Below are 26,587 nucleotides of genomic sequence, written 5' to 3'. Positions count from 1 at the left end.
GATGCAGATGATGAGGAGGAGGAGGAGGATGAAGAAACCATGCAATTACCTGAACCCGAAGTATGACGGTGGAGGAGGGGGGACCGCCGTGTCCCTTTAACGATTGCTCGCGCCTTGCGCCAGCAGTTCATCCATGAACACTTTGTTGCCTGAAGGCTCAGCGACAACTATTCCAAATGGACCATGTTTACTGCTTGGACCTGTTCCGTAATGTTGTGTTGTGTTAATAATGGTATAAATAATGTAAATGATTCTTCTTTAGTTCAAAAAGTTGTGTTAATAATGTAACAAATAATGGAAATAATTCATTTATAATTTAAAATATATTTTATTCAAAATTTTAACACTTGTTTGTACTTAACTTCACTTTAATAAAAATATTCTTGCATCAAACTTTAAACTATTCAGTTAAGATCACTTACAAACTTTAAGATCAATTACAGACTTTAAGATTACTTACAAACTTTTAAACTTGTAAATTTACATCACTTACAAAAAACTTTTAACTTGAGAACAGTTACAACAGTAACAACAATAATAATTACAACAACAGCAACAAACAAAGGCTGCACCCATCTCTCCTCCACTTTATCCTAAGACCTACCGCTGCGATTGGTCTTGGTGACTTCACCCCTGCCCGCAGGCGGTGGCGCAGCGTTTCTCGGGTTGGGACCAAGCTTATTCTTTTGAGCATCTCTGGTAAAGCACACTTCTTGATGGGGGGCCTGGGCAGGCGGTAATGTGGATGGTCCAGCTTGGGCCTCTTCAGAGGCTGGTCTGGGGAATGAAGTGGGAGTGGCTGTTGATTTCCTTATTGCAGCAGTTAACTCTGACATTCCCTCCCTCATGTGCCTCGACAGCATCTCAACTACCTCCGACATTACCTCCCTCATGTGCTCTGATAGCGTCTCAACTACCTGCAACATTACCTCCCTCATGTGCACCGACAGTGTATCAGCTACCTGCGACATTCCATCCCTCATGTTCACCGACAGTGTATCAGCTACCTGCGACATTCCATCCCTAATGGGCCCGGACAGTATTCCCATTTCTTGCGAGAGTGTTGCTACTTCTCCCGACAGTCCCGATACCTAATCACCCACCTCACTGATGGTGTCCAGGAGTGATCGCGTAAGATCAATGCTCTCCGCACTCATTGCCATCATCTGAACCACATCCTGCATCTCAGGAGAGTGCTGTCGAACTCTCCTTCTGCTTCACACCCTGGGTGTGGCATGCTGCACCCCACTGAGACCCGCAGCCTCGGACCGTGGGGTCGTGGTTGAGGCTCACTGCACCCCACTGGGACCTGCAGCCTCGGACGGTGGGGCCCTGATTGAGGCTCACTGCACCCCACTGGGACCCGCAGCCTCAGGCACTGTGAAACCATGAAATGTCCCAACACTCACACCACTCAGGAAAGGGGCTGGCAACTTAATAGATGGCATCAGTACCTCCTCCAGAGTGAGTACAAGAGTGGGGGCTTCATCCTCCCCCTCCCCGTCACCCCCATTCTCTTGATGTGGAAGGTCGGATTGAAAGATATTCTCTTTAGGCTCGACCGGATCCAAATCTTCTTCTGCATCAGCTTCAGCCGCGTCAGGGGTGGCATCAAGTCCTGCAAAATATAACAGAACAGACAAATAGTTAGCAGCAGAGGAGGGAGCAGGGTGGCATGAGTAGGCTCACACAGCGCAGGCAGCAGGCTCATGTGAAGGACCACCATGAATGATAGCACATTGCATCAACTGAAGCGTAGCTGATGGAGACATCCCCATGAACTGAAGCATAGCTAGCCCACGCAATACTTAAAATTTAGCAAAGCCAGACTGTGCAATTTGCACGACTTACCCTCTCCCTCGAGTGTAGGCCCAGCTTGTGCAGTGGTGGTTGCTTTTCTCCAGGCAGAACCCATCAAAGCAGCGACCCTCTCTTCCACGGGTGTCAGTGGGGGCAGATTTACTGGGCCTCCTCCTGTTTGAGTTCTCTCTCTTTTGTTAGAACATAAGAACTTAAGAAATAGGAACAGGAGTAGGCCATATGGCCCTCGAGCCTGCTCTGCCATTCAATAAGATCATGGCTGATCTGATCATGGACTCAGCTCCACTTCCCTGCCCACTCCCCATAACCCCTTATCGTTTAAGAAACTGTCTATTTCTGTCTTAAATTTATTCAATGCCCCATCTTCCACAGCTCTCTGAGGTTGTGAATTCCACAGATTTACAACCCTCTGAGAGAAGAAATTTTTCATCATCTCTGTTTTAAATGGGCGGCCCCTTATTCTAAGATCATGCCCTCTAGTTCTCGTCTCCCCCAGCAGTGGAAACATCCTCTCTGCATCCACCTTGTCAAGTCCCCTCATAATCTTATACGTTTCAATAAGATTACCTCACATTCCTCTGAACTCCAATGAGTAGAGGCCCAACCTACTCAACCTTTCCTCATAAGTCAACCTAGAGAACCTTCTCTGAACTGCCTCTAAAGCAAGTATATCCTTTCTTAAATATGGAAACCAAAACTACACGCAGTATTCCAGGTGTGGCCTCATCAATACCTTATATAGCTGTAGTAAGACTTCTCTGCTTTTATACTACATTCCCTTTGCAATAAAGGCCATTGGCCTCCCTGATCACTTGCTGTACCTGCATACTATCCTTTTGTATTCCATGCAAAAGTACTCCCAGGTTCTGCTGTACTGTGGCACTTTGCAATCTTTCTCCATTTAAATAATAACTTGCATTTTGACTTTTTTTGCCAAAGTGCATGACCTCACACTTTCCAACATTATACTCCATCTGCCAAATTTTTGCCCATTCACTTAGCCTGTCTATGTCCTTTTGCAGATTTTTTGTGTCCTCCTCACACATTGCTTTTCCTCCCATCTTTGTATCGTCAGCAAGCTTGGCTACGTTACATTCAGTCCTCTCTTCCAAGTCGTTAATATAGATTGTAAATAGTTGGGGTCCCAGCACTGATCACTGTGGCACCCCACTAGTTACTGGTTGCCAACCAGAGAATGAACCATTTATCCCAACTCTCTGTTCTCTGTTAGTTAGCCAATCCTCTATCCATGCTAATATATTTTCCCCAACCCCATGAATTTTATTTTGTGCAGTAACCTTTTATATGGCACCTTGTCAAATGCCTTCTGGAAGTCCAAATACACCACATCCACTGGTTCCCCTTTATCCACCCTGTTTGCTACATACTCAAAGAACTCCAGAAAATTTGTCAAACATGGCTTCCCCTTCATAAATCCATGCTGACTCTGCCTGACCGAACTTTGCTTTTCCAAATGTCCTGCTACTGCTTTTTTAATAATGGTCTCCAACATTTTCCCAACCACAGATGCTAGGCTAACTGGTCTATAGTTTCCTGCTTTTTGTCTGCCTCCTTTTTTAAATAGGGGAGTTACATTTGCAATTTTCCAATCTGCTGGTACCTCCCCAGAGTCAAGGGAATTTTGGTAAATTACAACCAAAGCATCCACAATTCCTGACGCTACTTCTCTGAAGACCCTAGGATGCAAGCCATCAGGCCCAGGGGATTTATCTGCCTTTAGTCCCATTATCTTACTGAGTACCACCTCCTTAGTGATTGTGATTGTGTTAAGTTCCTCCCCCCATAGCCCCTAGACTATCCACTGTCGGAATATTGTTAGTGTCCTCTACTGTAAAGACTAATATGTTGTGAGCCACCTTCCTCTGCAAAGATGAAAATATAACTTTTTAGAGTGGATGTCTTTCTGCTGGGTGGGACATACAGATAGTCATATTTATAATTGCAATTCCAGTGAATAAATGAAAATATTACTTGCAGTAACTGCTTGACCAAGGTCCTGCCACTTCTTTTTGCACTGGCCTCCAGACCTTGGGTTCTCACCATTGCACAGTAATCTTGTTAAATTTGGTTCCAGCGTTTCTTAATTTCTTTTGGTGAAACTTTTATTGACCTCTGCTGGTGTCCAGCTCTTGCCATCGGGCCTCAATTACAGTAACCAGGGCTTTCACTTCGTCCTGTGAGAAATTCTTGGTCCTTGAGCCACGTTGCATATTGCAGCTCCGATTTTTTCCACTCAGAATAAAAGCTCTCACACACAACTGGCTCTTCAAAAATGGCTGAATGCAGACCGGGAGGGTACTGGGCATGCGTGCCCATACCAGTCATATAAAAAACGTCTTTTTTTTCACGCATGCGCAGAAGGGGAGACCTCTTTTTTTCACTGTAGGCTCCATCTCCCAAAGCTAAAGGACAGGCTGCGCAGCGCCAATTAAAAAAATTTAAACTGGGAAAATTTAACATTTGTTTTGGCGTACTCGGGTCCAAAAAAAAGGGCATAACTCTTCAAATACGCAAAAAAGAGGCATTGGGGAAAATTGAGTCCAAAGTATCTACCTACTTCATCAATGATATGTTTATCCTCATGTAAAACCCTGATAATCCTCTCAGAGAACAAAAATGAAGTAGTTAATTATTTTTTGACCGAACATAGCTAAATAATAGCCTTTCTATTGCTACTACAGCTATCCAGAATATTTTTTTCTGTTGCCTTTTAGTATATTTAGTTACCCTCAGTTGTTTGTTTTACTCGTTATTGAGTAAATAATGGTTGGATGTTTGTGTATAGTACAAAAAGCTTCTGATGTCAAACTTCAAGTATGTGATGTGTTACACTCTTGAACACGCTCACATACATTGTATTAACCCACTCACTGTGAACCTGGGTATAATCAAAGTCTGCTTACAGTGTGGAACCCAATGCTCCAGTTTGCTCACCAAATAACTGAACAGCAGCATTTTCATCATGATGAACTTATCATTTGGTTGCAATGAAAACCTCAGCGCTATTGTTGTTAGCCCATAAGCAGATGTGTCTTGCAGATCAATGAAAATTAGTGTGTCATAAAGCTAGCACACTGATTACATCTCTTGAGTTTACTTTATTTTAACCAAAAGTGTTCATTCCTGTTCAGCTGCTGCAAATGGTCTTGGAACCACAATACTTTATGGGAAGCACACAATCAGTTGCTAATCAGTCTAGCACTCTGAAATAAGAAGTGTTTGAATACACTCATAATCAATTATAGGCATACAGCAATTTCAAGCTGAGCTTTCTGTTTACCGTAAATTAGTTTGAATTCCTCATCAGAAGAATGCTATTTTTACTTATTATTTTAGCTAAATCTGTCCATGTAGCATTGAAACTGACAAATGTATCTGCTCCACGTGCCAGTTTATTGGATTTTACAATAGTTTTGATGTTAGGCTTGCTTTATTGTACCAGCATCATGTAATGAATAGCCAATAGTTTAATGAACAACATAGCATCTTGTTATCAGTGTATCAGATGTCTTGCATACATAGTTAATGTGTATAATTGACAATCAGGATTATTTTTTCTTGCTTTTTAAAAACATACAAACTCGCAAAGGTTTTCATAACTAATGCAAGTAATCTTTCTCGGAATATACATACAAAAGCTAAAGTCACTTTAGCTGAGTAGTGTTTGTAATTTGATTGGTTGGTAGACTAACCTTATTTCTTCCTGGGATCGTCAGTAGGTAGTGGAACATTCAATCTCCATTCAGATTGCTGGATGTCAGCTTATTTATGAACTTCCGCTTGAAAACGTAATTGCCGCAATTTGTTGGTCTTCGGATTGGTGTAATTATGTTCTACATCATTTTGATTAAAGAATGGGATGCAACCAAATTGTAATGAAGTGTAACTAGAAATAAATACAGCAATAAAAAGTCAAACTGAATCCTTAATTAAAAAGAATGGCCCACAATTCCAATATAATCTAAGTTCCCATTTCTTTTGAAAACCACTCCAGAAGATCTTCCCAGGATGAAAATGTAGCAGTTCTTAATGCCTCGGGAATCCTGGCAGCTACAGCGAGGCGAAGACAGCCTCCGGGAGCACTCCTTATGGGCCGAGGGAAGCAGGGGTGCATTCCCCAGCCCTTCAAGCACTTCCATCATCAGACGCCTGCTCCATAAAAACCCCACCACCCGTATATTGTAACCCTCCTGAGGTCAGGGATTGGACCCCTCCAAAGGTCAGAGATCAGATCCCCCCATCCCCTGTGGGGAACAGACCCACCACTCCCACCCCTGCTACCCCCTCCCCCCAGATCGGAACCCTCCCGGGGTCGACGATTGGATGCCTCTTCAGAGTCGGAGATCAGATACCCAGCCCCAGAATCGGACTCCTCCCAGGGTTTGTAATCTGACCCCACTCACCTGGGTTAGGGAACGGATCCCCCTACCCCCCCCCCCCCCGGGATCAGACCCCACCCCGGGTCATGGATCGGGTACTCCCCAAGATCAGACCTCCCTCAGGCTCAGGGATCGGAACCTTCCCCCGCCCGGGTCCCAGCTCAGACCTACCTGGTCCTGCGGCCTCTTCTCCATCATTCCCTGCCTGACTGGAAGCCAAGCCTGTCCATCAGGCTGACTTCTGGGAAGAGAACCAGTCAATGACAATTAAAACTCCACAACGTGAGGGGAGACACAGATATCCGGGGTTTCCCACACGTTTCAGCTTCCTGTGGGTCCAAAAGTTTAAATTCCCCCCATAGAGTCATATAACACAGAAGAAGGCCATCATGACTGTGCCAACTTTTTGAAAGAGCTATCCAATTATTCCCACTCCCCTGCTCTTTCTCCATAGCCATGCAAATGTTTCCTTTTCAAATTACTGGTGAATATACTTCCACCACGCTTTCAGGACAATCATAATAACTCACTGGGTAAAAAGAAATTCTTGCCATCTTCCCTCTTTGTTCTTTTGCCAATTATCTGAAATCTGTGTCCTCTGGTTACAGACTCTCCTGCCAGTGCAATGAATTTCTCCCTATCTGCTCTATCTAAACCCCTCAGAATTTAGATCAGCTGTATTAAATCTTCCCTGAACCTTCTATGATTTAAGGAGAAAATCGCAGCTTCTCTAGTCTCTTCACATAACTTGGTACCATTCTAGTAAATCTGCTCTGCACTCTCATCTGCCCCATTGAGACCCATGACCTTCAGAGGCAATTTTCAGGTGGGCCTGAAAATGGTCGAGCAGCCCACTCACTTGAAACAGGCATAAGACTGTTTACATACACCAATTGGGGTCCTAGGTCTGTTGTAGAACATGGACATGAAATTTCAGGTTCAAATGGGGCGGGGAGAGTGTCCATGCTCTGCCTAGTTATACCAGGCATTCAGCAGCCGAATCTGCAATCCTTAAAGGGACTGTTGAAGGCTGCACAAAAAAAGGACACAGGGAATTTTTATTTTTTATTTTGTAGGTCCAAGAGACTCTCCTATTAGGCCCACAAAAAAATCTCTGGCCCATTCAAGGGCCTCCGCCACGAGATGTGTCAAAGGGCTTTTCATCAAGGAAGAGGAACAGTGGCTGTTGAACAGGAGGGAAAAGGGAAAATGGAGAAGGTTAGGATGGAAGGATCTAAGGATAAAATGTTTACAGGAGGTTTTTGAGATCAGGTATTGAGGTGGACAGGTGGTGTAAACTACAGAGTGTAGAAGTGCAGTAGTTGAACAAGCTGCTGTCAGTTGTGGAATGGATGGAGAGAGGGTTTAGGACTAGTCTGATATAATTCAGGCTCATAAGGCAGGAGAAGGCCACTAGGTTAGGGCATATGGAGGGATTTGAGGTCAACCGGTTGGGACATGGAGTTTGAATAGCACACAGGCTCGCGAGCAAGAATACTGCCTGCAGCATTTTGGATGGTTCAGATGGGGATGCTTGCTGGGAAAGCATTTGAAAAGTCAGGCCTTGAGGCGATGAAGGCATGAAATAGGATGTTAGCGAAGGTGGGAGGAGATGCGGAGCGGAGGTTAGAATGCTGCAGGGTTGGAAGAAAATGATGTTGGTAACATAGCCGATATGGTGAACAAATCTTTACTTGAGGCGGAGTAATACAACGAGATTGAACACCTCTCGACTCAGCCTGAGATGGTGGAGCTGAGGCCATAGACACATGCTGATGCAAGGCAAATTGGAGGCATCTCTCATCTCAAATTTAAACCAAAGCTTAGGTTTTAAGTAATTTATATTGTAAATATTAGAAGTGTACACTCCCAGTGCAGATCCTCATCCACAATGACAGACCGTCATTTTCTGACAATTAAAATTAATGTATGCAAAATCATGGATTGCTCACAATTTTGCATTCATTAATTCCCAGTAGGTGAGTATCTGCGCTGGGATTGTGAGCTTGTAAAATTTACAAATATATATCTATATACACGAGAGTAGGTATTCCTGCAGACCTTCTGGTCATTGGGAGTGTTGAGGAATGGCATTGCAATATGCCTCACTGCGCACCTCTGCTCTGGAACCTCCAGCCAGCGACATTCCAGGAAAATGAAACAAGTGGGTGAGGACCACTTACTCTCGCCTGATTATTGTAGTTGTGACAGGCCTGTGTCTGCAGCAAACGAAGGTCCACCTTTCCCCTCAGGGGAGCCGTGGAAATCTTAGCGAAACCAGTCTTTTTCACTTTTTCATGACCTTTGCACCTGGGGAAATGGGTTTCCCCTAAGAGCAAAGGTCAGAAGGACTACTCTAACTGAGTGTGGTAAATTGTAGGTTAAGGATATGGTCTATCTAAAGTTCTGAGAAACATTTGTATATTTCTCCCAATTTTTTTCCACTGGAAAAATAGAATGCTCTTTTTGATACTTATTCTAAAACTAAGCCTGGTTTGATCTCCCCAAATTGAAAACAATTCCAATTTGACTGTAGCAGAAAGTCAATGCTGCAGAATGTCAGCATATATGTGCCTTATTGTCAAAAGGATCACTTAGAACTTTTAACATCTTTACAAATAGGTGTAGAAGATATTTGAAAGACCAATTGGGCCATGTGGGGCACTTCTTTCAGGCGCTATGTGGCCTGAGGACCCAAAATGGCAGACACCATTTTGGTATAGGAGGTAGTGCATGCGGTAAGGTCACACTCTGACAGCATTTAAAGTGAGAAATAATTTATTCAGATGAGACTCATCTGCTGCATGCAGGATGCATTCACCATCCCAGCTGATTGAACACCACATGCTGACCTCACTCAGCACAATAGGATGCTAACTGGCATGAAGGGCCCATTATCTGCAATAATTAATTTAAAGGGATCATGCAGTACTTACAGATTAGTTGCTGGCTTACTACTTCTGGCTGCTGTTACACTTCTAAACCTTTTTGGCTTTGCTGTACCACTCTTCAGACCTCACTTTCTTTACATAGAGAAAGGTTTGGGTGGCTTTGCATTGTTCTTGTTGTTGGCCTCACATAAATGTTGCCTGCATAGGCGTTCTGGTAGGGAGGTATAGAGCATAACTTGGAGCACATAGTAACATACCACAGAGCAGGACAAGTTGCCAGAAGAGGGGAGAGGAGGAGGAGGACACTCAATAGGAGATCAGATCCACAGGGTCTTCAGGGAGCAATTCTCTTATTTCAACTTAGAACATAAGAATATAAGAAATAGGAGCAGGAGTAGGCCATTTGGCCCCTCGAGCCTGCCCCGCCATTCAACAAGATCATGGCTTATCTGAGCCTGGCCTCAACTCCACTTCCCCACCCGCTCCTCATAACCTTTGACTCCCATAAGAACAACTTCACGGATGATCAATGTATGAGACGCCTTCAATTTCCCAAGGAGATTGTTACTGGGCTATGTCAGCTTCCGCATCCCCGACTGCAGCCTCATAGATGCCTGTGGTTGTCAAGGTCACCATCGCACTCAGCTTTTATGCCACAGGCTTTTTTTAGGCTTCAACAGGCAACATCTGCAACTTTTGACAGTTCGCAGTGCCAGGAAGCTCACTGATGCTCTATACATCAAGAAAAACACTCTCCCTTTTGATTGACAGAGAGAAGCAGGACAACAGACCTCAACCCGCATGGTAGACTTCCCCACGGTGCAAGATGCCATTGACTGCACACACATTGCTTTTTGTGCTCCACAATATCACTCTGAAATATGTTAACTGGTTTGTGACCACAGGCACCACATCATGCAGGTCGGTATCCGCTATTCCAGCAGGAATCATGATTCTTCGATTTTGCATCAGTCATATTTGCCATCTTTATTCGAACCAGACTTGCAAGTTGCAACTTGTCTATTGGACAACAAGGGATATCCCCTCCGGACAAGCCTCATGCCTCCACTTAAGAACCCACGCACAACTGCACAACCGCCTCCAATGAAAGCCAGGCTGCCACAAGGGACATCATCAAGCACACAATCGGGGTACTCAAGCAACGCTTCCACTGCCTGGACTGTTCATGAGGATCTTTGCTGTATACTCCAGAGCCGGTATCCAGATTTGTGGATGTCTGATGCGTGCTTCACCACCTTGAGGGAATAGCCCTTAACACCAACTTCAAACCGAAACATTCAGGACAAGGAGGAGGAGAAAGAGCAGAAGAATAGACTGCGACAAAGAGAGCCCTATGCGCCTGAACTCTCCAAGACCACTTTATTGAGGAATACTTTAATGAAGTCAGATCTCCTATTTCCCATTCACCAACAGTCCCACAATCATTCTCTCATCTTTAAACCACCATCACATTGTTTTGTTTCACTTCACAGAAGGGTGATTGGTCATCTTTTCTGTAAATTATAATATTTATTTGTTCTGAATTTAATTAGGTGCTGGAATTTATGTTTGTCCTGAAGTGAGGGAGTGATCAATCTCATTTACAGAAAGTGTGGCCAATCACCATTGTGCACACACTTATTGCCTGTCTTTCATGTTCCTTTGCTTACTCTAATACTCCTCTGAGGTGGCTACAGCGTGGGAGATGAAAGGCTGCTGGGGTGACTGCTCAACACTCCTAATGCTCTGCTAGAGAATAGAGTGCTGGATTGATTTGACCCCTGGAAGTCCTTTTTAACAGTGTCACCTGAAGCCAAGATGGAAGCTCTCTATACTTGCATGGAAGCAGTTTGGGCTACATTGGAAGCTGCCAGATTTATCATGAGATGCTCTATCATGCTGGGATCCACTGCATTTCTGATAGAACTGACCACTCGTTCCACACTGGAAAGAATGGGATTCATGCTCTGTGCAAAGCCATGTGCCAAGTTGAAGCATGACTCCTCCATATTCTGCAACATTATGCACAAGCTCTCAGGCAGGCTTCCCCGTGCACCAAGCATTTCTTCGTGTACGCCCATTAGCTTTCTGCGGTAGCCTGGTCCATCAATGTCTGCATCTGAGTCCTCTGAATAAGTACTAATATGTGATCTCATCCTCCGGCAAGCTGGTACCTGTGGCATTCTATCATTCTACCCCTGTGCCCTAGCTCCTGTGCATGTTATGCCCGATGAGTGACCATGTGCAGATCCCGCATTTAACCTAATCTCTAAGGTCCACGTAGTGTCAGTATCTGAGCTGGTGGCTGCGAGAGTTAGATTAGATAATGGTGCATCAGCATTATCACTCTCATCCCCTTCCTCCACTGGCTGTGGAGCTTCCGGATTCTGAGGAGCTGAAATGAGAAAAAGACAAGGGTTAAATTGTGGTGTGAGAGGGAGCAGATAGGTTCAAGCGTGCTTTGGAAGCGCCTGTAGCTTGTCATGCAAAGTGTGTGAGGTGAGGGAGAGTCAGACGAGACAAGGACGATTAGGCATAAAAAATTCTGCTCGGCATGTCTATCAGTGTTGCCAGTGGCCATGGCTTCCACACTGCCCCTTCCCGTCACTGCCAGCACCAGCTCTTTAATTGGGCCAGGGTGTATTGTCATGCCAATCCTCCAGCGGTGTGATCCTGTAAAAAGAGGGAAGTGTGTTAGTGAGAATCTTGCAAGGTGATTGGGGAATGTGGTTATCACGGTTGAATATCTGCCATTGTGCATGCGAGAATTGAGTTGAGTGTGTGTGTGTAGCTTGTAATACTGCTGAGTGTGTGAAGCGGTGGTAAAGACTATTGTAAAGTGTGCTGTACTGATTAAAGCAGTTGGCATGGTGTTGGGGGAGGGGATTGGTGTAATTGCTGTAATGAATATGGCTGTGAGTGGTGCAGGTGTGATGTCAAGACATTTGAATGGTAGTCTTACCTTCATAACTCTAGTTAACTCTTTGAACTTCTTGCAGGATTGCCTCTATGACCTGGCATTCACCTCAGTGATGATTTCCTTCGACTGCCTCCTCATCATAGCCTGGAGAGTTTCCTGCCCTCTAGAGGAATAAAGTAAGTCCCTTCTCCTCTCCACTTCCTGCACCAAAACCTTCAGTACAGCATCCGAGAACCTTGGTGCCTGCTTTCTTCCAACTTCAGACATTTCAGTCTTTCATATATGAGTTGTGCACAACACTTCTTGTAGCCACAATCCATCTCCCCTTTAAGAGATGCTGGCTGTCTATAAATAGTGTGTTTTCTTCAGCACTCAGTCTTTTTCTTGATATTTAGTGGGTTAGCGGTGGATAGATTTTCTGTTGCAGCTGCAGCACAATTGGTTAACTACACCTGTAGATTTAGTTTTCATTTATGATTGCATGAATGCTCTTAAACTAGTAAGAAGCTTCAAGCTATACATGCTTGATGTTAGGCCACAGTTACAGTTAAGAGCTCCTTTAAGAGCAATTTCTTATGCTGTTGAAACAATTCCTTTATTTTCCTCAATTATATTGTCCAATCCCTCATAGAACTTGAATTATAACAATGAGTAGTAACTAATTATAGGCATTGTTGGTCTTCAGCTGAATAACACAAATGGAACCTATGAAATAAATTTCGATTTCTGTGGTGTTGGCCTTCAGCACTCTGCCTTTTCCTTGATATTTAGTGGGTTAGCAGTGGATAGATTTTCTGTTGCAGCTGCAGCACAATTGGTTAACTACATCTGTAGATTTAGTTTTCATTTATGATTGCATGAATGCTCTTAAACTAGTAAGACGCTTCAAACCATACATGCTTGATGTGGGACCTTCTTGTTGAATGCAAGAACAATTAAAACAAGGTGCTTCATAGTAGCGTTAATCAGACAAATCTTGGCACGGAGCCAAAGAAGGATATATTAGGGCAGGTGACTAAAACATAGAAACATAGAAAATAGGTGCAGGAGTAGGCCATTCGGACCTTCTAGCTGCATTCAATGAGTTCATGGCTGAACATGCAACTTCAGTACCCCATTCCTGCTTTCTCGCCATACCCCTTGATCCCCCTAGTAGTAAGGACTTCATCTAACTCCCTTTTGAATATATTTAGTGAATTGGCCTCAACTACTTTCTGTGATAGAGAATTCCACAGGTTCACCACTCTCTGGGTGAAGAAGTTTCTCCTCATCTCGGTCCTAAATGGCTTACCCCTTATCCTTAGACTGTGACTCCTGGTTCTGGACTTCCCCAACATTGGGAACATTCTTCCTGCATCCAACCTGTCTAAACCCGTCAGAATTTTAAACGTTTCTATGAGGTCCCCTCTCATTCTTCTGAACTCCAGTGAATACAAGCCAGTTGATCCAGTCTTTCTTGATAGGTCAGTCCCACCATCCCGGGAATCAGTCTGGTGAACCTTCGCTGCACTCCCTCAATAGCAAGAATGTCCTTCCTCAAGTTAGGAGACCAAAACTGTACACAATACTCCAGGTGTGGCCTCAACAAGGCCCTGTACAACTGTAGCAACACCTCCCAGCCCCTGTACTCAAATCCCCTCACTATGAAGGCCAACATGCCATTTGCTTTCTTAACCGCCTGCTGTACCTGCATGCCAACCTTCAAAAGCTTGGTCAAAGAGGCAGGGGGAGGAGAAGAGAAGCAAAAGGGGAGATAGAGGTAATGGGATCAAGTCCAGAGTGGCTGCCAAACTGCGCACAGGAATGGATACTGGGAAATTTAGGTTATGTAGGCATGGCAAAGAGTAGGTAGAGTAAAGGAGCTCAGTAAGGAGCTGCCAGCCCATGAGCCATCTTGTTGTATAATCTCCTCTCCAAAATCAAGCACAATGACTAAAATCAGGATTTGAAACCAAGATGAAGTTTTCAGCACACCCAAGATGGTTTATGAAGTACAAATTTGTCGATAATTTTGTCTATAACTGCCATACAAGGATTTATTTTATATTTGTTTTAAATCCAATGTGACATAAAGTCAGTCATTAATTTACTGCTTTAAAAGTTGCCCATTCATTGTAACAGATGGTGAATAGCAGCCCCACACACTTGAATTTCACTTCCTGGTATACGTTAATAAATTGCTATCAGAAATTAACAGCTGTACATGAGCTTTTGTGTATTTTTTTCATTGCGCCTGTCTAGTAGTACAGCTAGACTTTGAAAGGATAATAGAGATGTAGCAAACTAATTTTTGAGTCATTAACCGTATGCTGCATTAACAGTTAAAGGATAATACATTTTACATGGTAAGGTTTGTTTTTTCCAATTTACCTTTTGAATCTGAAGCTCTATTAACATCCAGTGGATGTTATACATGAGCAGAGCTAATTCCAATTGTATAAATCAGCAGGAAGATGCTCTCATCAAATGTAATAGAATTCTCTTTTGTTTAGAAAACCAATATTGGCACAACAGCTCAAAGTAGGATCAAACGTATTTTGCATGGAACATAGAAAAGTCAGCGAATTCACTTTTGAAAGATAAAGTGCATGATTGGCATGGAGACATGATGGCTGTAATTTCAAGATTCTGAGCAGGAAGCCCAGCAGACCATGGGAAACACGGAAGCATGGGAAACCCTGCACCCTGTGGAATTTTAACTCCACAGCGAGCGTGTGATGTTACAGACAGGTACCTGCCCAGAAGCCAGTCTGATTGAGAAACGCAGAACAAGAGGCTACAGCCCCAGGAAGGTGAGAGCCCTGAGCCCAGGGAGATGGGATTCGGATCCCGAGGGGGTGGGCGGTTCCGATCCCCGACCCCGGGAAAGGGTTTCCAATCCCCAGGTGGGTCCAATCCCCGACCCCGGGAGGGAGATCCGATCCCCGGAGGATCCAATCCCTGTTCCCGAAGTGGGGGGAGGGGGTGGTGGTGGGTGAGATTAGGGGGTTGGGAGGAAGCCCCTGCTGGCCAACAAGGATTGCTCCCGAGGCTAACCTCGCCTTGCTGCAGCTACCCGAAATCCCGAGGCTCAGGATCCCGGCCAGCCACAGTTAAACCTGCACAGCAGGTTAAATCTGAGGCTTCTAGCCTCATTATAATATTTAAATTGCCACTTACTGGCAGCGGGTTGGCTGACCGCCCACGCCCCACCCCCGTTAAATCCAGAAGTGAGCGGTGAGCGGGAGGGAGGCGGGTTGGGGGTCGGCATTCAAATTTTAACTTCCCCATGGCCTTAACCCCCTCATTGTTTTAGGTTAAAATTACCCCCGATAATTCAGGATGTTCAGGCAGACATATGTTGATTCCCCTTGACCAAATCATCTTTTCACTTCCTGTTAAGCAAAATGTGGGCCTGCCCAAGGCTGCAGATCAGCTTTTTGCCAAACTTCCCTGGGAGAACAAAGTAAGTTTTAAAATTAAGTATATACGCAAGACATAAGAGGGCCTGGACTAATAATCCAGAGATGAGAGTTCAAATCTCACCATGGTAGTTTGTGAATTTAAATTCAGTTTAAAAAAGAACAATTAAATAAATCTGGACTATAAAGTTAGTTTCAGTAATGGTGATCATAAAGCTATTGGATTGTCATAAAAAGCCAACTGGTTCATTAATGTACTTTAGGGAAGTGAACCTGTTGTCCTTACCTGGTCTGACGTATACGTGACTCCAGACCCACAGCAATGTGTTTGACTCTTAACTGCCCTCTGAAATGGCCTAGCAAGCTACTCAGTTGTCGATAGCGGCTTAAGAAGGCGGCTCACCACCACATTCTCAAGGGTAATTAGGGATGGGCAATAAATACTGGCCTTGCCAGTGATGCCCACATCCTGTGACTAAATAAATAATTTTAAAAATTACTTCACATGGTAAGTGCAATCAATGCTCCTCTTTAATAAATCCTCAGAATTTATAGTTTCTCTGGATAGCTCTTTTTTTACAAGCTGTTGAAACATGTTACATTATTACATGGAGAGACATGAAATCTAATGTGATTCTTACATTGTTACTCATTGTTGTAAGCACTTCAGATCATTTTCACAATGAATGAATGAGATTTGGAACTCACTACCAGAAATGACGAGAAGATCTTCAAAACAAACTGTTTAAATTGCATTTTCTTAAGTCAAAAATCAACCAATGGATCATATAGCTCCCAGTGTGTTTTACAAATGAAGCAAATCAATACTCCTTAGTAAGCCACAAAAGATTTTGCTATAAATAAAGACCAATGTACGGTATGAAATCAATAAGGATTAATGTCGAATGAACAGAAAATAGCATGCATACATTGCATATATTTGGCAGCATTAGGCCTATTTTTAATAGTAAATCACACTAAGGCTTGGAATTTGCCAGCATTCAGGAGCAGGTTTGGAGGTGGGACCTTTGTCAAAATCTAAAAGATTGACAGTGGGGTGGGATACCCCTGTGATCCCGCCTCCTTGTCAGTTTCCCAAGTGCCTGGTCTGTAAAGACACTAAGCAGTGGGTAAGCCAATTGAAATAGTTAAGAGGTTGTTAAAAGTTACTTGAACAGCATTTTACCATGTACTTACTATTTTTCCAGCTTTTTGACGACTTGCATGGCACTTGGGAATCACGTCAGGTAAGTAGGTTGGGTTTCAATGACTAGGCACACCAGCATCACCCACAACAACACCATCCTTCTCCACAATCACCTCATGCTGCACAGGACACAGAGCATCAGCACCTGACCACATTGCTGCCCAGGAGGCCAAAGATGGCCTAACCGTGGCCAGATTTACTTCACTTGATGCTGTACACCCTGGCTGCCACACGATGCACCTGGTTGGCACCACCGCACACCAGCACCATAAAGCATCTCTACGATGCCCAAGCCATTCCTTTTAAACTTATCACCATTGCAGGGTGAGGGGAGGCCGGGGGCGGGCGGAGTTATGTCTCTGGATTCACTAAGCCACTTCCACAGGAGCACACAAATTTATCCAAGAAAGCAGTGTTGAAAATAAAGATTTCAATGTTTGACAACACATTAACAGAAACTTTACATGAACATTGGCGAAAAGATCCAAGTCCTTATTCTTGTGTGTTGTTAGTTGGTAGGATTGGATAAGGATGAGGGTGAGTGTGAGGAGTGGCTAGCGAGATGGGGATGTGATAATGTAGATAGAGAGAGAGGGATGGGTGGATATGTAAGGTAAGTTGGTGTGAGTAAGGATATGCAGGAGTAGGATAGAGAAGGCAGAGTGATGGGGATGTGATGAGTGGTACAGCAGGATGAGGTTGAGTGTGGCTTTGCAGTAATGTTTTGTGATCTACTGAGATCATTAAAAGATTTGCCCCACTGCAGCCAGGTCCTCCTGATGACATCCCTGCTTCTGCCCTCCTGTGCAATGTGCAACAAGGTTGCTTTGGGTGTCCTGGGGAGGTCTCTTCTGCCCATTGGAAGGGAAGAGAACCTTCCTGTTTGCTGTGACTCCCTCCATAAGCATATGGAGGGAGTCATGGGAGAGCCGGAGAGCCTGAGTGCACGTGTGCACCTCTGTGCAGTGCTTGTCAGTGTTTGTTATGTTCTCGCTAGAGTGTCCCTGGAGAGGGAGCACGTGGAGTCTACCAGTATGAATGCAGCCTTCCGTGAGAGATGGACACTGGAGGGACTGGAGTGCATCATCACCCCCGGCAACCAGGTTTTTATTTGATCATTTAACGTTTACTTAATTTTTATTGTTAATTTGTGTGTTCCAGTGTCCTTTAATAAGGGGACACTCGGCTTTATCTGTTAACCAAAATAGTTGTCAGTGTTTGGAGCTCTTCAATGCTGTAGAACACCGATAGCCATGGTCCCTTTAAGGAAACCGGCTGATGACATCTCATCAAATGATGTCATCAGACCCGCTTCCTTTTAATTGGCCGGGAACCTCGCAGGGAAAGCTTAACAAGCCCAATCAGGGGAAAGTTGTGGGGGAAGCCGGCATGGAGACAACAGCTGGATTGAAACCCGCCATCGAGGTTGCCCGCCTCTCTCCCGATCCAGTCGGTGAAATTGTGAACTAAGAATCACCCGTGGCTCATTGGTAGCACTCCTGCCTCTAAGTCAGAAGGTTGTGGGTTCATTCCTAGAGACTTGAGCACAAAATCTAGGTGGGCATCCAGTGCAGTACTGAGGGAATGCTGCAATGTCAGAGGTGCCATTTTTTGGATGAGATGTTATACCGATGCCCCGTCTGCCATCTCAAGTGGATTTAACTTGAGATCCCATGGCACTATTTTGAAGAAGAGCAGGGGAGATCTTGCCAGTGCCCTGACCAATATTTATTTCTTGACCAACATTTCAAAACAGATTATCTGGTTATTATCACATTGCTGTTTGTGGGATTTTGCTGTGCACAAATTGGCTGTTGCATTTCCTACATTACAACAGTGGCTACACTTGAAAAAGTACTTAATTAGCTGTAACACATTTTGGGATAACCTGAAGTCATGAAAGGCACTACATAAATGTAAGTCTTTCTGTCTTTCACAGTTTTTCTTGCAGTTCTAAAATACATTCTTACTTATTGCCTAATGAGAACTGTTCAACAAAAGATAACCAAAGAACATAAGAACATAAGAAATAGGAGCAGGAGTAGTCCATTTGGCCCCTCGAGCCTGCTCCGCCATTTAATAAGATCATAGCTGATCTGATTGTGGGCTCTGTTCCACTTTCCTGCCTGCTCCCCATAACCCTTTATTCCCTTATCGCTCAAAAATCTGTCTATCTCTGCCTTAAATGACCCAGTCTCCACAGTTCTCTTTGGCGAGAATTACACAGATTTACAACCCTCTGAGAGAAGAAATTCCTCCTCATCTCAGTTTTAAATGGGTGGCCCCTTATTCTGAGATTATGCCCCCTAGTTTTAGTTTCCCCTATGAGTAGAAATATCGTCTCTGCATTCATCTTGTCGAGCCCTGTCATTATTTTACATGTTTCGATAAGATCACCTCTCATTCTTCTGAACTCCAATGAGTATAGGCCCAACCTACTCAACTTATCTTCACAAGTCAACCCCCTCATCTCTGGAATCATCCTAGTGAACCTTCTGTGAACAGCCTCCAGTGCAAGTATAGCCTTCCTTAAATACAGAGAACAACATTTTATGCAGTACTCTAGGTATGGCCTCACCAATACCACGTACAGTTGTAGCAGGACTTCTCTGCTTTTATATTCCATCCCCCTTCCATTTGCATTCCTGATTACTTGCTGTACCTGCATAGTAACTTTTTGTGTTTCATGCACAAGGACCCCCAGGTCCCTCCGTATTGCAGCACTATGCAAATTTTCTCCATTTAAATTATAATTTGCTTTTCTATTTTTTGCTTCCAAAGTGGATAACCTCACACTTTCCCACATTGTACTCCATTTGCCAAATTTTTGTCCACTCATTTGGCCTGTCTATATCCCTTTGCAGATTTTTTGTGTCCTCCTCACAATTTGTTTTTCCACCCATTTTTGTATCATCAGCAAACTTGGCTACATTACACTCGGTCCATTCATCCAAGTCATTAATGTCGATTGTAAATAGTCGAGGCGCCAGCACCAATCCCTGCGGCACCCCACTAGTTAATGTTTGCCAACTGCAAAATGACCCGTTTATCCCAACTCTCTATTTTCTGTTAGTTAGCTAATCCTCTATCAATGCTAATATCTTATCCCCAACCCAGTGAACTTTTATCTTGTGCAGTAACCTTTTATGTGGCACCTTATCGAATGCCTTATGGAAATCCAAATGCACCACATACAATGGTTCTCCCTTATCCACCCTTCTTGTTTCATCCTCAAAGAACTCCAGCAAATTTGTCAAACATGATTTCCTTTTCATAAACCATGCTGACTCTGCTTGATTGAATTATGCTTTTCCAAAAGTCCTGCTACTGCTTCCTTAATAATGGACTCCAGCATTTTCCCAACGACAGATGTTAGGCTAACTGGTCTATAGTTTCCTGCTTTCTGTCTGCCTCCTTTTTTAAATAAGGGTGTTATATTTGTGGTTTTCCAATCCGGTGGGATCTCCCAAAATCCAAAGAATTTTGATAGATTACAACCAATGCATCCACTATCTCTGCAGCCACTTCTTTTAAGACCCTAGGATGCAAGCCAACAAGTCCAGGGGTCTTGTCTGCCTTTTGTCCCATTATTTTACCAAGTACTACTTCTTTAGTGATAGTGATTGCATTAAGTTCCTCCCTCCCTATAGCCCCTTGATTATCTACTATTGGGATGTTTTTAGTGTATTCTACCATGAAGCCCGATACAAAATATTTGTTCAAAGTCTCTGCCATTTCCCTGTTCCCCATTATTAATTCCCCAGTCTCATCCTCTAGGGGACCAATATTTGCTCTAGCCACTTTTTTTCTTTTTATGTACCTGTACAAACTCTTACTATCTGTTTTTATATTTCATGCTAGTTTGCTTTCATAATCTATCTTCCCTTTCTTTATTATTTTTTTAGTTGTTCTTTGCTAGCTTTTAAAAGTTTCCCAATCCTCTGGCCTCCGACTAGCCTTGGCCACTTTGTATGCCCTGATTTTCAATTTAATACCATCCCTTATTTCCTAAGTTAGCCATGGATGGCTATCTCTTCTCTTACAGTCTTTCCTTTTCATTGCAATATATTTTTGTTGAGAGTCATGAAATAGCTCCTTAAATGTCTGCTACTGCTCATCAGCTGACCCACACTTTAATCTATTTTCCCAGTCCACTTTAGCCAACTCTGCCTTCATATCTTTGTAGTCTCCTTTGTTTAAGCTTAGGACACTGGTTTGAGATCCAACTTTCTCACCCTCCAACTGAATTTGAAATTCAACCATGCTATGGCCACTCATTCCAAGAGTATCCTTTACAAGGAGATAATTTATTAATCCTGTCTCATTACACAGTATCAGATCTAAGATCCCTTATTGGTTCCGCAACATACTGTTCAAGGAAACTATCCCGGATACACTCTATGAACTCTTCCTCAAGGCTAGCCTGGCCAATTTGCTTTGTCCAATCAATATGAAGGTTAAAATCACCCATGATTATTGCCGTTCCTTTTTTACAACCCTCCATTATTTCTTGATTTATACTCCATCCAACAATGTAGCTACTGCCAATAGACTATGCCCACCAGTGAACCTTTTCCCCCTTATTATTCCTTATCTCCACCCAAACTGATTCAACATCTTGATCTTCTGAGCCAAAGGTTCTTCAGAACTTCAGAAGGTTCAGAACTTCAGAACTAATCTGAAGAACTGTTGCCTGTAATGTGTTTAAATGTTGTTTGACAATCTCACATTTTATTGCTTTAAATTGCCAAAGGGCCAACATTTCTGTTATTCTTGATGGGGCAAGTCAATAAAAGAATTCTCACAAAGGATCTTCAGTCAATGAGCTGATTCCCTTCACAGGAATCTAATCAGTAAGGTGACTTAAGAAGTGCAAAACCTGATTATGAAACAGAAACAGAAACAGAAACAAATTAATCACAATAATTAAACAAAGCAAGATCCAAACCATTTAGAAGCATAGAAACATAGAAAATAGGTGCAGGAGTAGACCATTCGGCCCTTCGAGCCTGCACCGGCATTCAATGAGTTCATGGCTGAACATGCAACTTCAGTACCCCATTCCTGCTTTCTTGCCATACCCCTTGATCCCCCTAGTAGTAAGAACTACATCTAACTGCTTTTTGAATATCTAAAGGATACTTTGATTTAATCCTTTTAAGTAAGGCTTCAGGTAAAAATAAATCATCTTCTACTGTGCAGCTAGTCAGAAGGCATTAATTCAAGTTAAACATCATGCTTTAGTGGGGGCTTTTCTCATTATACCGCTGTAGGGAAGAATACCATCAAAAGTGGAAGCTTACCCCCAGTTCTGAAAATACTGGTAAAAAAAAATGAATGATTCACCTTATTAGAGTTTTTAAAGTACCCAATGGTTAAAAGAAAAATCATGATTTACAGCATGTGTCCATGGCTTTTTCTTCCACTATTTATTGTTTGTTTCATGATGCCACTATGAAACAGAACTACTCTAACTAGGCATTATTGCCATTTCACTCAATCAGCATATAGTGATTGTTTCAACCAATGATCCTTCAGTGTTGACATCAACCTTGCACAGCATGATTGCTAGCAATGGTCACTAAAGGAATATCAGATGAACAGAGAAAATTAAATATTTCCCACATCAACCCTACAGTATATATCAAAAATTGGAGATGCATGGGAGTGATTGCAATAATTTAATTAGGTGGATGTTTCAGATGATGGTTATGCTCTGCTCCAGTGTTGCTGTCATAGTCTATGTTCTCATCTGAAATCTTTGATGAGTTTACTGCTTTGTAATCACTCATAAGTATCCAGTGTATTATTCACAGAGGTGAAATATAATTGCTGCTGTTCTTTTTGATTCCTGAATTTATCCGATGCAAACATAGGGGTTTGATATTGACTTTTGGGCTGTTGACAGGTGGAGTACACTTGCAGTCCTGACATTCCACCAGTGAAGAGGTCGGAGCCATTTTAAGACTGGTGCTCTGCTTAAGTGACGACCTGCCCACCACCAACAAGTGACCCGATGTCGCTCGCTGGATTCAGGTTAGTGCAAAGGTAAGTCCGAGAGTGGGGAAGGGGTGAGGTCATGATCACAGAGGGGCCAGAGGCCCAGATTATTTTATGGGACCTGGAGGAGCAATCCTGTTCCTCTGGGCCCCACAAAAATAATTTGAAACTTACCTTACAGGAGCTTCCTCTATCACCAGTGAAACTGGCCAGAAGGTGTGTGGCACATCTCCAACCAGTTCTATTCTAAAATGGCAATCCGAGTCCTATATATTTCATGGGACCCCAATTTACATATCAAAATGCACCTACCACCTAAAATTGACCAACACTTCTGCCACCCAGCGCTCGGCCTCTTTAACAAGATGATACGTCTGCCATTTTGAGGTTGTTACCGCCCTGTGTACATGGATTTCGGCAAGTTAAAATACAGTTTAACGACTTAAATCCACTGAATGCTTTATTTCTTCTCAATTCAATATGGAAGAATCACAATTTCTTTCTCCAAGAAAAAGTAATGAGGTAGCAATCTTTACTCTCTACCTGTATCTGATGCATCTGAACATACAAGTAAATCAAGATGCTTTCATCACCAATGCTAATTATCCTTAGAGATTACTGTCACTTTTTAATTAAGGTTATTCTACATAAAAAGTCAAAGTTCCTGTTTGTTTAAAAAGTGCTCGAGTAGATTTTTGATACCTGAAATTACTAATTATTTTAATTGGATGCATCTGCAATTCAGACTTGAGTAACCATCTCATACCAATTACACAACAAACCTTACTGTTTCCATATTTAGCTACAGAGCCTAAATGTCATGATAGTTCATTGATAATTTGTAACCTAAGCAATTCCACTATAGATTGAGAAATGTGCTCATGCCTTTACAAAGTGTGTTCACTGTATTTGTTATTGCAAATGTATCAAAGATCTAAAGTTACAATTTGTCACAAAAAAACTGATTTGCCTATTGAGTGTGCTAATTGAGACAGCAAATAACACCAACATTCTGCAACAGTAGCACTATAACCAAGGAATCAAGAAAGAAGGAATGAACTTGCAGTTATATAGCATTCTTCATGACCTCCCAAAATGCTTTATAGCCAATGAAGTACTTTTGAAGTGCAATTACTGTTGTAATGTAGGGAAACATCTTTTTGAACACAGCAAGGTCCCACAAACAACAATGAGATAATGACCCGATAATCTATTTTTAGTGATGTTGGTTGAGGGTTAAATATTGGCCAGGACTCCCCTGCTCTTCTTTGAATAGTGCTCTGGTATCTTTTACATCCATCTGAGAGGACAGATGGAGCCTTGGTTTCATAACGCATCTGAAAGTGCACTAGAGTGTCACCTAAATTCTGTGCTCAAGTCTCTGGAGTGGGAATTTGAACCTACAACCTTCTGACTCAAGCGACAGTGCTACTGACTGAGCCATGGCTGAGCTCCTAATCTGACTGCCTAGGGGTGTAGGACTCCCATCCAGCAGCTTAACTGATGCTCATTGAAGAAGTGCTCAGGTTGAATATCCTGGCTGCTTTATAAAGTTAATAGTAAGTCTTTTTAATAATGAGAAAAATAACCCTGCTTCCTGCTCTCTCCTAATAGTCAGAAATAGACAGTGGGGCAACTTTGTGCATGCATGTAAGTATATTTACACAGAGCTCTCTCCTGGAAGCCAATGTGCAAGCTACAACATGCAGTATTTCTCAGACCTTGTCTGATGCACATCACATTGTATAGTGGTCAATGTGTGATACCAAATGGAATGCCAAATGGAATTAACCTTGTAACATGTGAATCTCTTAAGACAGTTGTGAAGAATTTCCTCTTCAGTTATGTGGAGCATTCCATAATTCCAAATGTAATAGTTTCATCATACAACCAGTGTGGAGATCATTTTAAAATAATTTAAGATATTTTCCTTTATTGGAGATTAATACAAGCATATGAACTGCCTCTCTCCAGATACAACTCAGTACTTTTCTGAAAATTCACATGAGGATTAAATTCACTGCACTGTCTCATCACTAATATTGCTTCAATCTTGAATAAGTTCGAACACTAGTATGGAGAGTTAGTTTCATGACACCAAGGACAGACAAAAATAATTGAATATGTTGTCACATTTACTCTTAAATGCCACAGGAAAAGCATCATTTAATTCCAAAGAGTAAGCTGCAGATATTGTACTGAAATAGGCAACTTACATATAGTCGAGGAGAGAAGGGCAGTTCATGTTATCAACTAATTTGCATTAGATTGGAGTGTGATGTTTCCTAATATGAAAACACCTTTTGTACAGCTCAGTAAGAGACTGGGCTCTGGACTGATATGATTGTCATCTCATGAGAAATGAAGACTGCCAATTTCATATAACTCATAGGAAATAATGGTTTTCCTTACAGAGAGATAAAAGAAAAGATGGGATTCCAGTAGCAAATAGGTAATTCAATAAAAATGAATTTAAAATAAATTCATGCAGAAATACATTTAATTATATTCAGTAATGATCTTTACAGTGGAATTCGGTGCTTAAATTACCCCCCTCCCCCCCCCTAGCAATGCCAACCAGCATTCTGTCCTCTTCTAAGAGAGGTCATCAAAATAAAATAATTTTTTAGCCTATCACAGTACTGAAGATGATTGGCCCTGAAATTCCGGTCAGAGGCTTCCTTCGGCCGAATGCCTCTGACCCAAAATTTCTCTACAAATATACCTGGTGGTCCCGGAGGCACTTTGGATTCTGGTCGGAGGCCTTCTTTCCACGTGCTTCACAGCACGTCCATGTCTTCTAGATACAGACAAAGAAGCTGGAGTCACATGGGCCTGGACAACCAATCACGGTACAGTATTCTCATTGATCATAATGGGAACTCCAATTATACGCATTCCCATTACTATCATTGAGAATAACCCCCTAATATACCCAAACACAACATAATAAATAAAAAAACACCACACATATTTAAAATTAATTAAAATTAAAGTTAACTAAATTTTTAGAAAAAATATATATTTTGAGGATTTTTTTTTAACATGTTTTAATATGGTTTAAAATAAACTTACCTTAGTGGACAAGGTTTTTACTGTAAAAATGTGTATTTAAATTTTGTTTTTATGTGTTTCAAAGCTCTTACCCTAGTAAAAGTAGGCTATGCACCTGCTTTTACCAGGCGTAAAAGTTTGAAGGACATTCGCTGGGCAAGAGATGGGCAAATAGCCCAATCTCACCCACGCAGATGTCCTTCTCCTGGGGATGTGGAGGACCTATTATGGAAAAGCCAGTTTTCTGCGCATGTGCATTGCACGCCAAAAAACAGCTTTTGTGAGGCCTCGCGGGGTCCGTACATTTTCTGTACGGACCCGGCACAGCTAGAATTTCAGGGCCAGTGTGTTTCAGTCTTGTCACCAAATAGTTTTACCTGAAACCTTCAGGGATTTTAAGAGCTGTTAAATAAGAAGGTATGGAAGTGAGCAAGACAATGTTATTCTGTTCTTATCTGTGATAGATGCTTTAAATGAACAAACTAAAGAAATCACAAAACATTTTCTTTTCAAAAGAGCTACCCAAAAGCATCAAAATTTGAGGAGTAAAACAAAGTAACCAATAGAGTAATGCAGAATATGCTGGGATGTTTCGCAGAATCAGAAATAGCATAACCAGTAGAAGAACAAAACAAGCAGTTACATAGGGATGTCAATCACTCCTGGAATCAAACTGCTTTAGGACAGTCCATTGTTATTCTTGAATTTGAAAAACCCTACATTTATGATGTTGATGTCAACAGAATACAATGAGGGTGAAATTGGACATGGACGGTCACACAAAACAGGCAGAATCACATTTGCTGACTGTTTTACGACGTGCCCGATATCCAGTTCTATTGAAGTCAATGGAACTGAATATTGAGCGTATAACAGACAACCAATGCGATACT

The 26,587-nt window shown here is 42.5% G+C and overlaps 1 protein-coding gene across 1 annotated transcript in view; it reads right to left on the bottom strand.

The window, feature by feature from the left end:
• LOC139274598 (NALCN channel auxiliary factor 1-like) overlaps positions 1-26,587 on the bottom strand; it is a 41,926-nt gene that overhangs the window by 6,368 nt on the left and 8,971 nt on the right. Inside the window, exon 3 of the mRNA XM_070891277.1 lies at positions 1,455-1,618. Within this exon, the coding sequence (XP_070747378.1) occupies positions 1,455-1,618 (164 nt within the window). The remainder of the gene's footprint in view (positions 1-1,454; positions 1,619-26,587) is intronic.

This window comes from Pristiophorus japonicus, chromosome 10, assembly GCF_044704955.1.
Source record: "Pristiophorus japonicus isolate sPriJap1 chromosome 10, sPriJap1.hap1, whole genome shotgun sequence".
Classification (NCBI taxonomy): Eukaryota; Metazoa; Chordata; class Chondrichthyes; family Pristiophoridae; genus Pristiophorus; species Pristiophorus japonicus.
This window is presented reverse-complemented; position numbering and strand designations above follow the sequence as displayed.